The sequence below is a fragment of the Macrobrachium rosenbergii genome, chromosome 23 (assembly GCF_040412425.1).
Source record: "Macrobrachium rosenbergii isolate ZJJX-2024 chromosome 23, ASM4041242v1, whole genome shotgun sequence".
Classification (NCBI taxonomy): Eukaryota; Metazoa; Arthropoda; class Malacostraca; order Decapoda; family Palaemonidae; genus Macrobrachium; species Macrobrachium rosenbergii.
Genome location: NC_089763.1, coordinates 51475087 through 51487586, shown reverse-complemented (window position 1 = coordinate 51487586; position 12500 = coordinate 51475087). Strand labels below are relative to the sequence as shown.

General features: G+C 36.4%; 1 protein-coding gene across 2 annotated transcripts in view; it reads right to left on the bottom strand.

Annotated features, from left to right (window-relative positions):
- Positions 1-1093: 1093 nt before the first annotated feature.
- Positions 1094-12500, bottom strand: part of LOC136851620 (innexin unc-9-like) — a 238348-nt gene continuing 226941 nt past the window's right edge. The window contains exons 1-2 of one of the 2 annotated variants that reach the window (XM_067126003.1): positions 4220-5797; positions 1094-1289 (exon numbers count right to left, since the gene is read on the bottom strand). In XM_067126003.1, the coding sequence (XP_066982104.1) occupies positions 1220-1289; positions 4220-5649 (1500 nt within the window). In that variant the 5' untranslated portion in view covers positions 5650-5797 and the 3' untranslated portion in view covers positions 1094-1219. Of the gene's footprint in view, positions 1290-2432; positions 3253-4219; positions 6454-12500 lie in introns of those variants that run through there. The other variant, XM_067126004.1, reaches the window with a different exon arrangement.

Below are 12500 nucleotides of genomic sequence, written 5' to 3'. Positions count from 1 at the left end.
GAATGGACGCTTGTAGTACATGTATGTAAAAGAATAATTATTTGATATTTCGCATTTTTTCAGACATCGGAAACTTTAGACTAAAGTCTGTTATCGACACTTTATGTTTTGTAAGGCATGTGAGAGAGCAAGAAACAGAGCTAGTCAAATGCGACCTTTGCGGAGAAGCAGCGGTGAGCAGCACACTCACTAGGAAAAACATCCTATTTTACAAGAAAATCTTAGACCTCACTGTACAGCAGTTGGCGCTGGTTTTTACAACGAAAGACTTAAGTTGCATATCACACGTGCTTTAATAGAATTCTCGCTCCTAAAAAAGTTCTTTAAGTAATCTCTCAAAATCAAATGAGAATGTCTTTCGCGGAAGTCACTTCTCCATCTTTTACTAACTTTTTTTTTTTATGTTTGGAAAGAATCCTGCAAATGTGAAGACTGACTAACAGGAAACAAAAACTCCGGATACACTTAATCTTTAATTACTCGTCCTAAGGGGAAGTTAAATCTTAAGAACAGTAAGAAGAACGGGGAGGAAAAAAAAGGGATTGTGTACAGTTTACAGGGTTACTCACAAACTCATAAAGCTGTATCGCAACTGTCATTTTTGATACAAAAATAGTATTCAACGTAGTAGCATCAGAAAAGGTACTAGAATTCCTATGTAAAGGCTACAAGAAGAAAAAAAAAATAACAGCAGCAGCGACAACAACAGCAGCAGCGACAACAGCAGCAACAGCTTAGAAAAAGCTTCTCATTTTCTTTACAAAGATGTCATCAGCACCAATATTTGAAATTTGACTACGGTACGCTGGAGAGTTTACAGTTTCCCTTGGAAACTTGCAAATGATAAAAACACTGCTTTTGTTAACGCCTGTTCATTTCCACTTTGAACATTTTGGAGCTAGAGTCCAAATTACAAATTATAATGGATTTTTCGTGGAACCCCTCCCCAAACATCGACATGAAGCTGCAGCTAGTCTGAAAGCGTGCGCTATTTCTGCTGATTAGCCCTCTGGTACATACAACCTAAAGCCTTATCTAATTTCCTCCTCCCTCCCTCCTCCCCCCCTCCCTCCCCTCCTCCTCCTTCCCTCCCTCCGTCTAGTATTTACATGGAGATCATGTCACCCCAATCCCTAAGATCTAATATATCTATGAATAGCCTAAGAAAGGGGCGCAGCAGCGTTGTACGCGAAACTGCAGTAGAAAAACGATACAGTCCTCATACGCACGATTCATAAGTTCCAGCTGAGTGGTTGGGGAGAAGTAAAGGCTCGTACTCCGAGTCGGATCTGCAAGAAGAATGTTGAGAAAAAACAATGTAGCTGGCAGCTCAGATCCTTAAACAATTATATTTCTTATGTCAAGGAGACAATTCCAATTTTGAGGCTGATTCTCTGTTTTATTTCAGAGATCGCAATTTGAATAGATCTGATGCTGATTGCTAGACCAATACAATTGAATTTTATTGAGCTCTATATCAGAAATTCGTTGATTAAGATTATTTATAATTTATTGTGTGACCGTATGGTTCAAATAGGTCTATGTAAGAGATTTGTTGGAGTATAATGTTTGTGATTGATATTCTTAATGCAAATCCTCTCCAGCGGCTAAAAAGGACAGCAGATCTTGCATTTATTTTCATTCTCCCTAGACCTGGGATGGAAGTAACGGCGTCCCTTAAGAGATGGTCTTGGTCTTCAAGCAAAGGGAAAACCTGCAAGCGGTGCGAGCCTGGGAAAACGGAAATCTGAACAAGTAACAAAGCGAAATTGGCGAAAGCATTTGGCATTCAAGGAGGAAAAATAAACCGTAAAGTAATCTGGAAGAAACATATAAATGTACAGCCCAAAGGAGAAGCATCAAGCAGAAGGAAAAATGAAACTTGGGAAAAGTAAACATTCATCCTACCTTGCTGCCTAGTCACCTAGCAAGTCGCTCCACAATTTCGGGTAAAAACAGCTTTTCCAAAGAACAGAAACCAAAAGAAAGGGAACACCAGAGGAATGTGTCATTCCACCATCTCCAAACTTTTATTTAAATTCATTTGTCCTATTGCAAATGGCTGCTGTTGTCAAGAAAATGTGTCTGGACTGTAAAATCCTCCTTAAGTGTAAACCTATAAAAATGTACTTCAGTATCAGCTGTAGAATAAACACAATGTCACTCGGCAATCGGATTTTAAGCCCTGTGTGAACAGCGAAATTATCCGAGGATGAAAATAATACTAGCAGAAATTACTTTTAATATCTTTGATTAGTATCAACCACTTCTATAAATCAGTTTGCTTAATCATAAAAAGCGTTTTACACTACGTAATGTCAATTATTTTATAAGGTAGATTAGTCCTTCAAGTAACTGTGATTTCATCCTAATGCTAAATCATACCTAAGAGTAGTTTATGGCAGTCATAGGTTCATATTAGCGGATACAATTTTTTTTTTTTATTATTTTTGATTTTTTCTTTTATTATTTTCTATGAGGCCATAAGCTAAAGCATTGCCATTGTTTCTGGTCTGTAAGTACGATGTTCTGTTTATATATATATACACATCATTACAAAACTCTTATAATACAAACTAACAATGAGATGGTTTTATTTTTTTCTAGCATTGTTATTAGGCACCTCATAACAAGATCCTTAATAGTAGTGAGTAGTTACATTGTGGGTAACCCATTCTAACACATCATCAATTAGCTACCCGGATCATCCCTGCAGTTGGATTGTTAAAGCAGTTAGTGGGCCCATTAATGGACTAGTTACAGAAATGGGTCCCTTTGTTGGTTAACTAGTCCCTTAATGACGTAGTCAAGTCCTCAGCTAGTCGACTGAAATGGTTACATTTATTGGAAATGGAAAATGGATCGTCATGATTCTTTGTATGATCATCTTTAATAAACTATTTGTATGATCTGTTAGCAAATGGGAGAATCTGCTCTACCCTTCACAAAAGTTTATGCTAATTGCCTGTCATTTTCATAGTATTCATCATCATTGTTATAATTGTCATTATCATCATGTTTGTCCTTTCTCACCGTAACAACTCCACTGGCTCTTCGGCGGTTAACAACTATTCATATCTAATACATTTGTAACCTTACAGCAAAAAGAAAAGAAAACAGTGCCGAAGTAGACCTATGTTACATAATTAAGTCACGACCGGCCAATGGCAGGCTCCTCAGCATCACGGATCTATGATGGACCTGCTATCTTTCTTTGCAAAGCCTCCTCACACTCCAGGAGCGAATGACGACCTGGAAATCAACACAAATTTAGATCTCAGCTCTATGAAGCAAACAACATAGAAGATATATTTTCTTCTTCTTTTCTTCGTCCAAAAAGAATATGGTCGCTAGAATTAAAAAAAAAAAAAGTTATCTAGAAGAGGGGAAGGGTAATCTAACTTCTCTAACAATCCTATCTTCATTCATTGATGAGCAACTACTGTAGATATCAAAGTATTCCTGAAGACTCATAAATGTTCGTGAACTGAAAATTATGTACAGATGTAAAAATGATCACCGAATAGAGTCTGTTACCTAAACCTTATTAACAATGACATAGAAAATCAAGTTCATTATTTTTAGCTACAATAAAATGAATTGCATTAGCAGATTGGTACAAAGTCTAGTTTACATTATTTCACATTTCTAATATAATATGATAACAACGAATTCTGGTTCCTGGCTTAATAATACCGTAGCTAATACAGATAACTTGAGGTTTCTTTTGTAATATGGCACTAGAAAACTACAAAGCAGAGCGCATTTTACTCATGAACCGATTCGTTGGTCTTTGGTGGTCATGTGTTTGTGATTTTGCCAAAGCAGAGCGTTTGCAGTCACTATCAAACTCATAAAGCAAAATCTTTTGCACGAGAAGCATAGTCAATGTTTGTTTTGAATTGCGTGTTTTTTATGTAACATTGATCGTTTTTGGAAAGAGGATCGTGGATGCAGGATACTTGGGTAGAAATGCAGAGCAGAATGGCGAAGCTGGAGACTTAAGTAGCAGGCAGTAGTAGTAGTAGTAGTAGTAGTAGTAGTGGTAATAGTAGTGGTAAAAGTGGTGGTAGAAGTAGTATTTTTTAGGATGGGTGCAGCGGTATTTGGGATGGATGCCGTACATGCATCCATCTATCACTCACTAGGCACCATGTAATGTATGTGAGTGGCCTTGAAGGCACTCATGCTGCTCTAAAGATGTATCTGCTATTGTTACCTGATTTTGCCCCGTATTCTTGGATAGCTGGAATACCCTGGCGTGGCCATATCTTGGTGGCTCCACATATAACCTGGGTATGCCCCAGGAGTCCCCGGTAGAAAGTGCTTCCCATAGAATCCATACCCTCCTGTAGGGGTAGGGGTGACGGTCGAGGGTCCCTGCGGAGGAAAGGGCCCACAAGCGAAGATAGGAGGCCGCTGGCTGAGAAATGCCTCAGGGTCACCCCCGTCCTGTTGTGCCCTTTCCATTCCTTCGTAGAACTCCCACAAACGTTCTGTGAGAATTGTGAGGATGGTGCCTCCGTGATTCATCTCGATTAACCTGAGAACCAGACAGCCATCCCATCCAAGATACTGAATGGCCATCTTGCGGGCATTGTTGTAGAGGTCTTCCTTGCCAACTCGCCTTGTCCGCCATAGGTAGTAATGTACAAAAGCGATGCGTGAGCAAGTGAAAGTTCGCCACACCCATATCAGAGCGCTGTAGATTGTCACTGGAAGCAAGATTGCGAAGAAGAACCAGATGAAGGAGAAGATTTTTTCGTTAAAAAGATTTATAGGCAGGACGCACTGACATGTATAAGTGCGGAGTGATCCCTGCTGAGCTGCTAACACTTGGCACAGTGTTTGCAGGGGGAATCGTGGAGAAGTCCACCACTCCTTCTTATTGATGAGCTTCTCCACTACTTCTATACCATGGAAGAGATAACCTTTCCCTAAGAACACAGTCAACAGAAAATATTGCATAAGGATGTTGAACACATACATAATCTTAACAATCATGTATAAAATAAACAAAGATGATGAAGGATTCCCGCCACATGCCAGATTGCAATCAAACTTACAGACGGTTCCTGGACAACACTTTGAGACACCCATTAATGTGTTAAACTGGTCCAGGAACTCGGCTATAAGAGCGTCGCGGTCTGGGTGCCCGGGTGTGTACTGTGAGATCACAGAGACCTTTTTCAACAAACGACCAACCTTTATGCCTGAATTTTTGGCTGTGCTGTTCCATATTGCAAAGGGGACGTAGAATAACCCAGCCTCAACTAGGAGGATTATGGGGGCCCATTGATAATAATTAACTTTGATACGCTCCCCGCGAATAGCCGACGAAGAGCCCTCTTCATCAAATGAGACTGAGTGAACCCTAGTCACTTGATCCCTAGCTGATTCATCAGTAGGTATAATATAATATGTACTCGCTGTCCAACAGTACGAATTGACATACCTCGCTTGAGGTTCTGTGAAGTAGGTGGGTGTAAAGCATTCAATGGGGTCGCCTGCAAACTGTTTTGTTACTAAGGGGAGGGACAAACAGATTAAAATTAAGATCGTATACTTACGATTCAGTTTGTCTACCCCATCATCAATCGGGACATTACCACCAATAAGATAGTTGCTGAAGTGTAACAAGAAAGACATGACGAACTTGTGATTGGAAAGTGTTTTAGATTACACTGATGGTCAGACTGGCACATATATTGGTTGGTAGAATGTTGAATTTCACAACGTAAGATACAAACTCAGTTTAAAGAAATTAGGAAAATTTTAAATGGGGGTTCAAACAAAATTCGACAATAAAATTAAACTAATCAGTCTAAGTAGTAAATATCTAAAAAATTTCAGTGAAAGTACTATTCTTCATGGAGATAATCTACAACTTATGAGCACACTATGACTTATTTAAAAGCTGATCAGATTATTCTTATTTCAGTTATACTAGACACCTAAAAATATAATAACAAGACCCAAAGTAGTTCACAGTGACTTCACTCGAAATCTATCTATTTTTTTGTTGAATGGACTTTTTAGCGCACTTCACAAGTCAGGTTCTAGAGAAATAAATCACTCTTTGTTTATCTTTCTTACTCACAGTTATTTCAAATAATTCAGACCAATCTATTTTTCGATCACACCTTAAAGTCCCCTTATTAAAGAGTTCGGAACGTAAAACTATATAACGGATTTCTACAGTGGTATCCTTTATGATAACATTATCAAGTTTTTCTAAAATGTGCGAAGATAAACACTATGTATTCAATAATACAAAAGTATATATTCTACTTCCTCCGTAAATCTGAGACACACACACGGTTTAAATCTTTCTTATTGCCTTGTCCTATCCTGTAAGGCTGCGGCTCCTTTCAGAGGATAAAGCTCTCGGAGGCCTAGACTGGCAGAACTCAAGCAGGAGTCCAGGAGTCAACTCTCGATGGCAGTCAGCACCTGGAAGAAGAAGAATTGAATGAAGTGACTGAACAGCCCAACAAAAGTTCCCCAGATTCTTTGAGGAGAATTAAACCTCCGGTTTAATTAACAAAAAAATCTAGTACTAATGGAATTGAAAATGATGAGCTTTATATAAAGGTGTTTAAACTGCTTCATTGATAATCAGATTATGGTTTTATGAGAAAATGGGGTTGTTTCTCAACAGAAAATCTCGAATTGCTTTGATACGAATGAAATTATAGTTTAGCAATGAAAATATTAGAAATACTTCAAGGTAAAGTATAGGGTTCTATAAAAGAAATTCATGGGATGATTTATTGAAAAATGAAGGTTTTACGTGAAACATGTGAAATATCTGTAGAAAAGAAAATGATTATATAGACGAAACAATTCTAGGAAAATAAGCTTATGCTTTTTAAAAGAATGTTTAAAATACTTTATCAAAAATCAAATGATGCTTTGAAACCATAATTCTTGATTGAACCGAGATTTTATATCCGAAGTATCTGAAATGATGTTAGGAAAATGAAATAAGGACATAATAGCATGATATTAATACAATTGCTAACGCCATATTATCTGAGAAAATTAAATAGTCTTAAAACCGCTGCCAAAATAATTCACTTGGTGAAAACGCAATGATATTTCTAAAACTGGCAAGAGGTTAAGGTTCCTTTAAAGAAAGAATGAATTGGCAGGATTAAAACCGATGTGATAAAAACCTTTACTCATAATAAAGAATATTTTTATGACCAAAACCTTACGAATACGTTATAAACAGATATTTTGTTTTTACGAGGTGATCTCAATCATTTAAGGAAAATAAAATAACACCTATAAATATTTAGAAATGTTCACAAATTATTGGCTTATACACACACACACATACACACACACACACACACACACACACACACACACACACACACATATATATATATATATATATATATATATATATATATATATATATATATATATATATATATATATATATATAACTTGGGAATTTGCACCTGAAGGGAATTATATAATTACGATGAGTGCAGAGCCCTTTATCACTGTAACGTCCTCTTGGTATAGGTTATATATATATATATATATATATATATATATATATATATATATATATATATATATATATATATATATATATATATATATATATATAAATATATATAATTACTCTTCTTCAGATGCAGCCATAAACATTAAAAACAGATAAGTGTGAATAAGTGGCAAATAAGTAACACTGAACAGGCCACCGAAAAAGAGGGTAGTTATTTTTAGGAAACAAGGCTGAATTTCAGAGGGAAGACAACTCCTTTTCCAAGTAGACGCCGTATTTTATATCAATAAATGAGACAGAGGAACCTCTTCAGTGAACGTCTTACATAAGCCTCAGGTTATATGAGGGTTCTTGCTACATAAGCAGTTGATGACTGATAATGTAAAGATTATTTATTCCGAGTTGTATAAAACACGGAAAGTTCAAACAAGTTAGGAAATATCAAACTAAGATCAATGGTTTGGAAATGAGTGAAGAACATGGAAGGAGAGATCTCGAATTAATTAAAAAACAAGTTATTTGCAGTCTCAGAGTAGAATAGGCTGATTACAGGTATAACAAAAGGATGATTTGCTCTTCTTCTCCTCGGTAAGGTGGCCTCTTTGCCTTTTGTTACAGGTACTATTTTGGTGATTGATTTTTTTATGCCGGAGGATGAAGTTGGATTGCTCGGTTCGGTGGCCCTCCCGTTTCCTTCCACTGTCCCTGATTCCCACGATCGTTCATCTTTCAAGAAAGGTGTTTGATTTGGGGTTAAGTATTACTTTTTCCATGATCACTTTCTCTTTCTTATTTGTTTTCATCGTCGCCGTTAGAAAGGGGCTAAGTGCCCTCTCAGCCAAAATTAAAAACAAGTGATGTGTATGTCTGTTTGCGCATCGGATATATGTAGTAAATATGCGCATGATTCCTTAGATGTTTATATATTATGTAATGTCTATTAAAAGCCAGAGGGGTTCGAAGGAGCAGATCTAGACTGACACTGCTAAATTCCAGCTATTTCTCGAGTTGCAGGTGTTTGACTTATTATTGTTCTGTGCATTAGAAGATGGGCACATTTATTTTAAGCAATAGATACGATCTATAAGAATACAGGTAACGGTAATGCACATACACACACACACACGCACACACACATATGTATATGTGTGTGTGTGTGCGTAATTGTAATAGCCACAATACCCCCTTAACTTTCTCGAATTCTTCGCGCTTTTTTGGATACGCTTGTGACTAGAAAGCCTTAAGATCCAAGTGTAAAAAATATTTCTTGGATCCTAGGGCTTTGTAGTGACAAACGTATCCAAAAAAGAGCGAAGAATTCGAGAAAGTTAAAAGGGCATTGTGGCTGTTACAATTACATATATGTATCTGGTAAAAAAGTGACCAGTAGATTTTATATATATATATATATATATATATATATATATATATATATATATATATATATATATATATATATATATATATATATATATATACACATCAAATATATACAGTATATATATATGTGTGTGTGTGCATACATATATGTATATATACACGCACACATATATATACATACATATATACATACACATATATACATATATGCACACAGATACATTCTCATTACCAGTAATCTTAGTTATCACGCACCGACTTCCCTTGCGGAAATAACATTATATGACGTCATTACACGTGTCGCATATTACATTTGCTTCATCATGCGTTGAGAAGGACACTCTGCTGAACAGAGAACCATCCACCGCGTATTTACGAAGCACGGTGCGTGAAAGGCGCGCCTTCTGTAGTTGGAGAGGGAAAAAGCGAAGGGTTTCTCTTGGCTAATAAGGCAAACACTGCCTAAGGTTTCTTCTAAGTTCTCCCACCCCTCCCTTTCTCACGCCTTCCGTCGTCTGACCGGAAATTCGCGTTATGGTCTTGTGTTATCTGTCTTTCTGCCTCGGTCTTTCTGCCTCTGTCTTTCTGCCTCTGTCTTTCTGCCTATGTCTTTCTGCCTCTGTCTTTCTGGCGTCTGATGAAAGAATTTGACCGTAAGAATTCTCTTTTTGCTATCTCAGTGAATCAAAAATGAAAAGCTACGGGACTAATATTAGAAAAATATGAATACTTGGTTTTATAATATTATTATTAAAAATATCAGCTACAATGAAGGTAGATTTGTGGATGAAAAAAACCTGCTATATTACCTCGTGTCATTCAAGAATATTCAGTTAACGTACGACAAAATATAATGGCACAAAAGAGCAGAGGATGTTATACATTTAGAGCGGCAAAATAAGAGAATTGGAGACACTGGAGTCACTGTGATAAGCTTTTTCTTAGATCACGAAATTAATTTCTGTAATCCAGAAAAGAGTAGCACTGTTGGAGTCGATTTTTTAAGAATTTTAATCACAGACGTTTTGTTTCTGAAGCAGACAAAATGCGATAGAAGATCTTCCTAGGAAAAAAAAGGTACTTTTTTTTCATTCAAGACAGGACCGCACAAGTATACCTAACAGATTTACTGGAGGCATGAATAAATGAAGGCTTAGTTACTAGAAATTTATTGGAACTTACTCTCTCCCTATAGTTAGGTCAGAAGTTCAAGCAATTGATCTAAAGGTTAGCAGGAAAGAGAATTTTAACAGAGGAACAGACAAAGGTTTCAGTCATTATGGTTTGAATACAACAGTGCAAGAGTGTTCCTGGTATTTTTTTTAAAAGAGGATAATTATTCTTATAAATATGAAAACAAGAAATGTCTATAGAAAGGGTCTTAGGAAGGAATAGATGTAAAGGAACCAGTTATTGTCAAGAGAAATGCTTAGTGACGTTGGATGCATCATTTTGACAATTAATTTGTTAATTTATCTGGTTTCCTAATAATTAACTGATCTCTTCTTTCTGTATTTTCCATTACCTTCTGTTACTTCTTTCGACAGAACAGCATATTCTTTGGAAGCTCGAAATGCAAGTCAATGGCCCCTGTGGGCTTGTTCCATATGAATAGGGTTCATCCTCTGAATGATAATAATAATAATAATAATAATAATAATAATAATAATAATAATAATAATAATAATAATAATAATAATAATCTGAGATAAGTGCTAGGTGTTGAAAGATTCATCCCATCACATTTCTAATGGGAAAGAAAAGGTCTCCTTCCTTCTAACATAGAAGTGGAACAATAAGCCAGTCAATGTCCCATATATAAAAATTAGCAAAGACTCGTGTCAGTACAAGTTTGATGCAAATTAGGTGGAATAATTTTGATTCATGCCATTATCCGACTCGAAAGCGATATAATATTATCACGTATGCAAAAATACTTCCAATTTATATAAAAAAGGATCCAGATAAAAAGAGAAGTCACCATGTTTTTAAGGGAAATGTGTTTAACGAAAGCTGTCTACACTTTACAGGGAATATGCTAGTTTTTGTTGGTTGTACCCTGTAGTTCCCATCAGCAACTTACCATCTCCTGAGGGCCTCCAATGTGCAAGAGCCCGTGCTGGCATAACGCAGGCCTGGTAGGGCCTACATACAAACAACCAACTAGGAAACTCTATATAGGTATCATCTATATTGTATGAATGTTGCTCCCATTAGTCATAACTAGTGGAAAAGATATTGTTTAACGAAAGAAAGCAATTGTTTTCAAGTCTGTCTAAATTATTCACAGAGAAAAGGTAATCGTCAATAAATCTTACAGCCAGTAAACAAAAAGCAAAAAGGGGGAAAAAAGAGGATAATGGATGCGTGATCATATTCGCATCTGGATGGCGTTAGTTATGTTTGATAATTACGAAAATGAATCAACAAAATGAATCTGCGACGTCAGTTTTCGTAAAAAATTGGCCGAAGGACTCCAGAGCCTGCAAGGTAATTAGGCGCGCTAGGGATGCTGAGGTACAGAGAGGAAAGAGGAAAAGATGCATTAGGGAGCATGAGACCTGCCTGTGCTCTTCTACTGATCTGGTGTCCATAGGTTATTGTATCTTATATTAACAAACGCCACCGTTGACGAGAAGAATGAATCCATGTATTTACGAACAGTTCCTGGTGTTTTCACCTTTACTAAAATCTCCTATAGCCATGACTGATAATCTTCATAACAGAGATGAAAATTGGCCATTCACCTTATGTAATCAGCTCAGTATTGCTAATAAACATTGTCCTGTAGTAATGATAACATTAGATTGGTACCGTCCATAGTTTCTTTGTGTAGCCACTCATTTCACATATAGACTTTCAACTGGAATTTCTCTTTTACAAAGCTTATTAATTTTATTTACTTTACTTCGCTGGAAAACCTAAATTACTGCACCTAGTTTTGTCTCCATATATTCGTATACTCGTGTGGATACAAAATTCATTTTGAGGCTTTTATTCTTATGATTACCTTCAGCTTTCATACTTATAATTAGATTACTCGTAAATAGCAAATTGAACTGAAGGACGGAATGAATGGAAGAAGGGTGAGCTTCCAGGATATTGCTAAAAATGGAGTGACTCTCTCTCTCTCTCTCTCTCTCTCTCTCTCTCTCTCTCTCTCTCTCTCTCTCTCTCTCTCTCTGGTAGATCACCTGGAAACAATATGATTTTGCATTCTTTTTCTTCTAAAAGAAAACATATTTTATTATTTAAGTAAAAGATAATTTTATAAGATTATAAAGCACCTTCACATAAATAGAGGAAACGAGAGAAATTACCATTATAAATTATTCATATACTTCGACTTTAATATTGGATACAGAAGTCAGATATAAAACTGCAAAGCACTTTTAATCGTTTATCTCTGGCATAGGAAGTCACTTACTTCAGAAGGGTTGATTGGTGGTCGGTAAATTATTTGTCCCGCAATATCCAACATCAATACCTTATACAGGCGTCGATTCTGTTCTCTTTCACAACAACGCCACAATTCATTCTGGTGCAAATGTTTTTGCTATAATTGCATTACGTCATGCGTTTTCTTATCTTTATG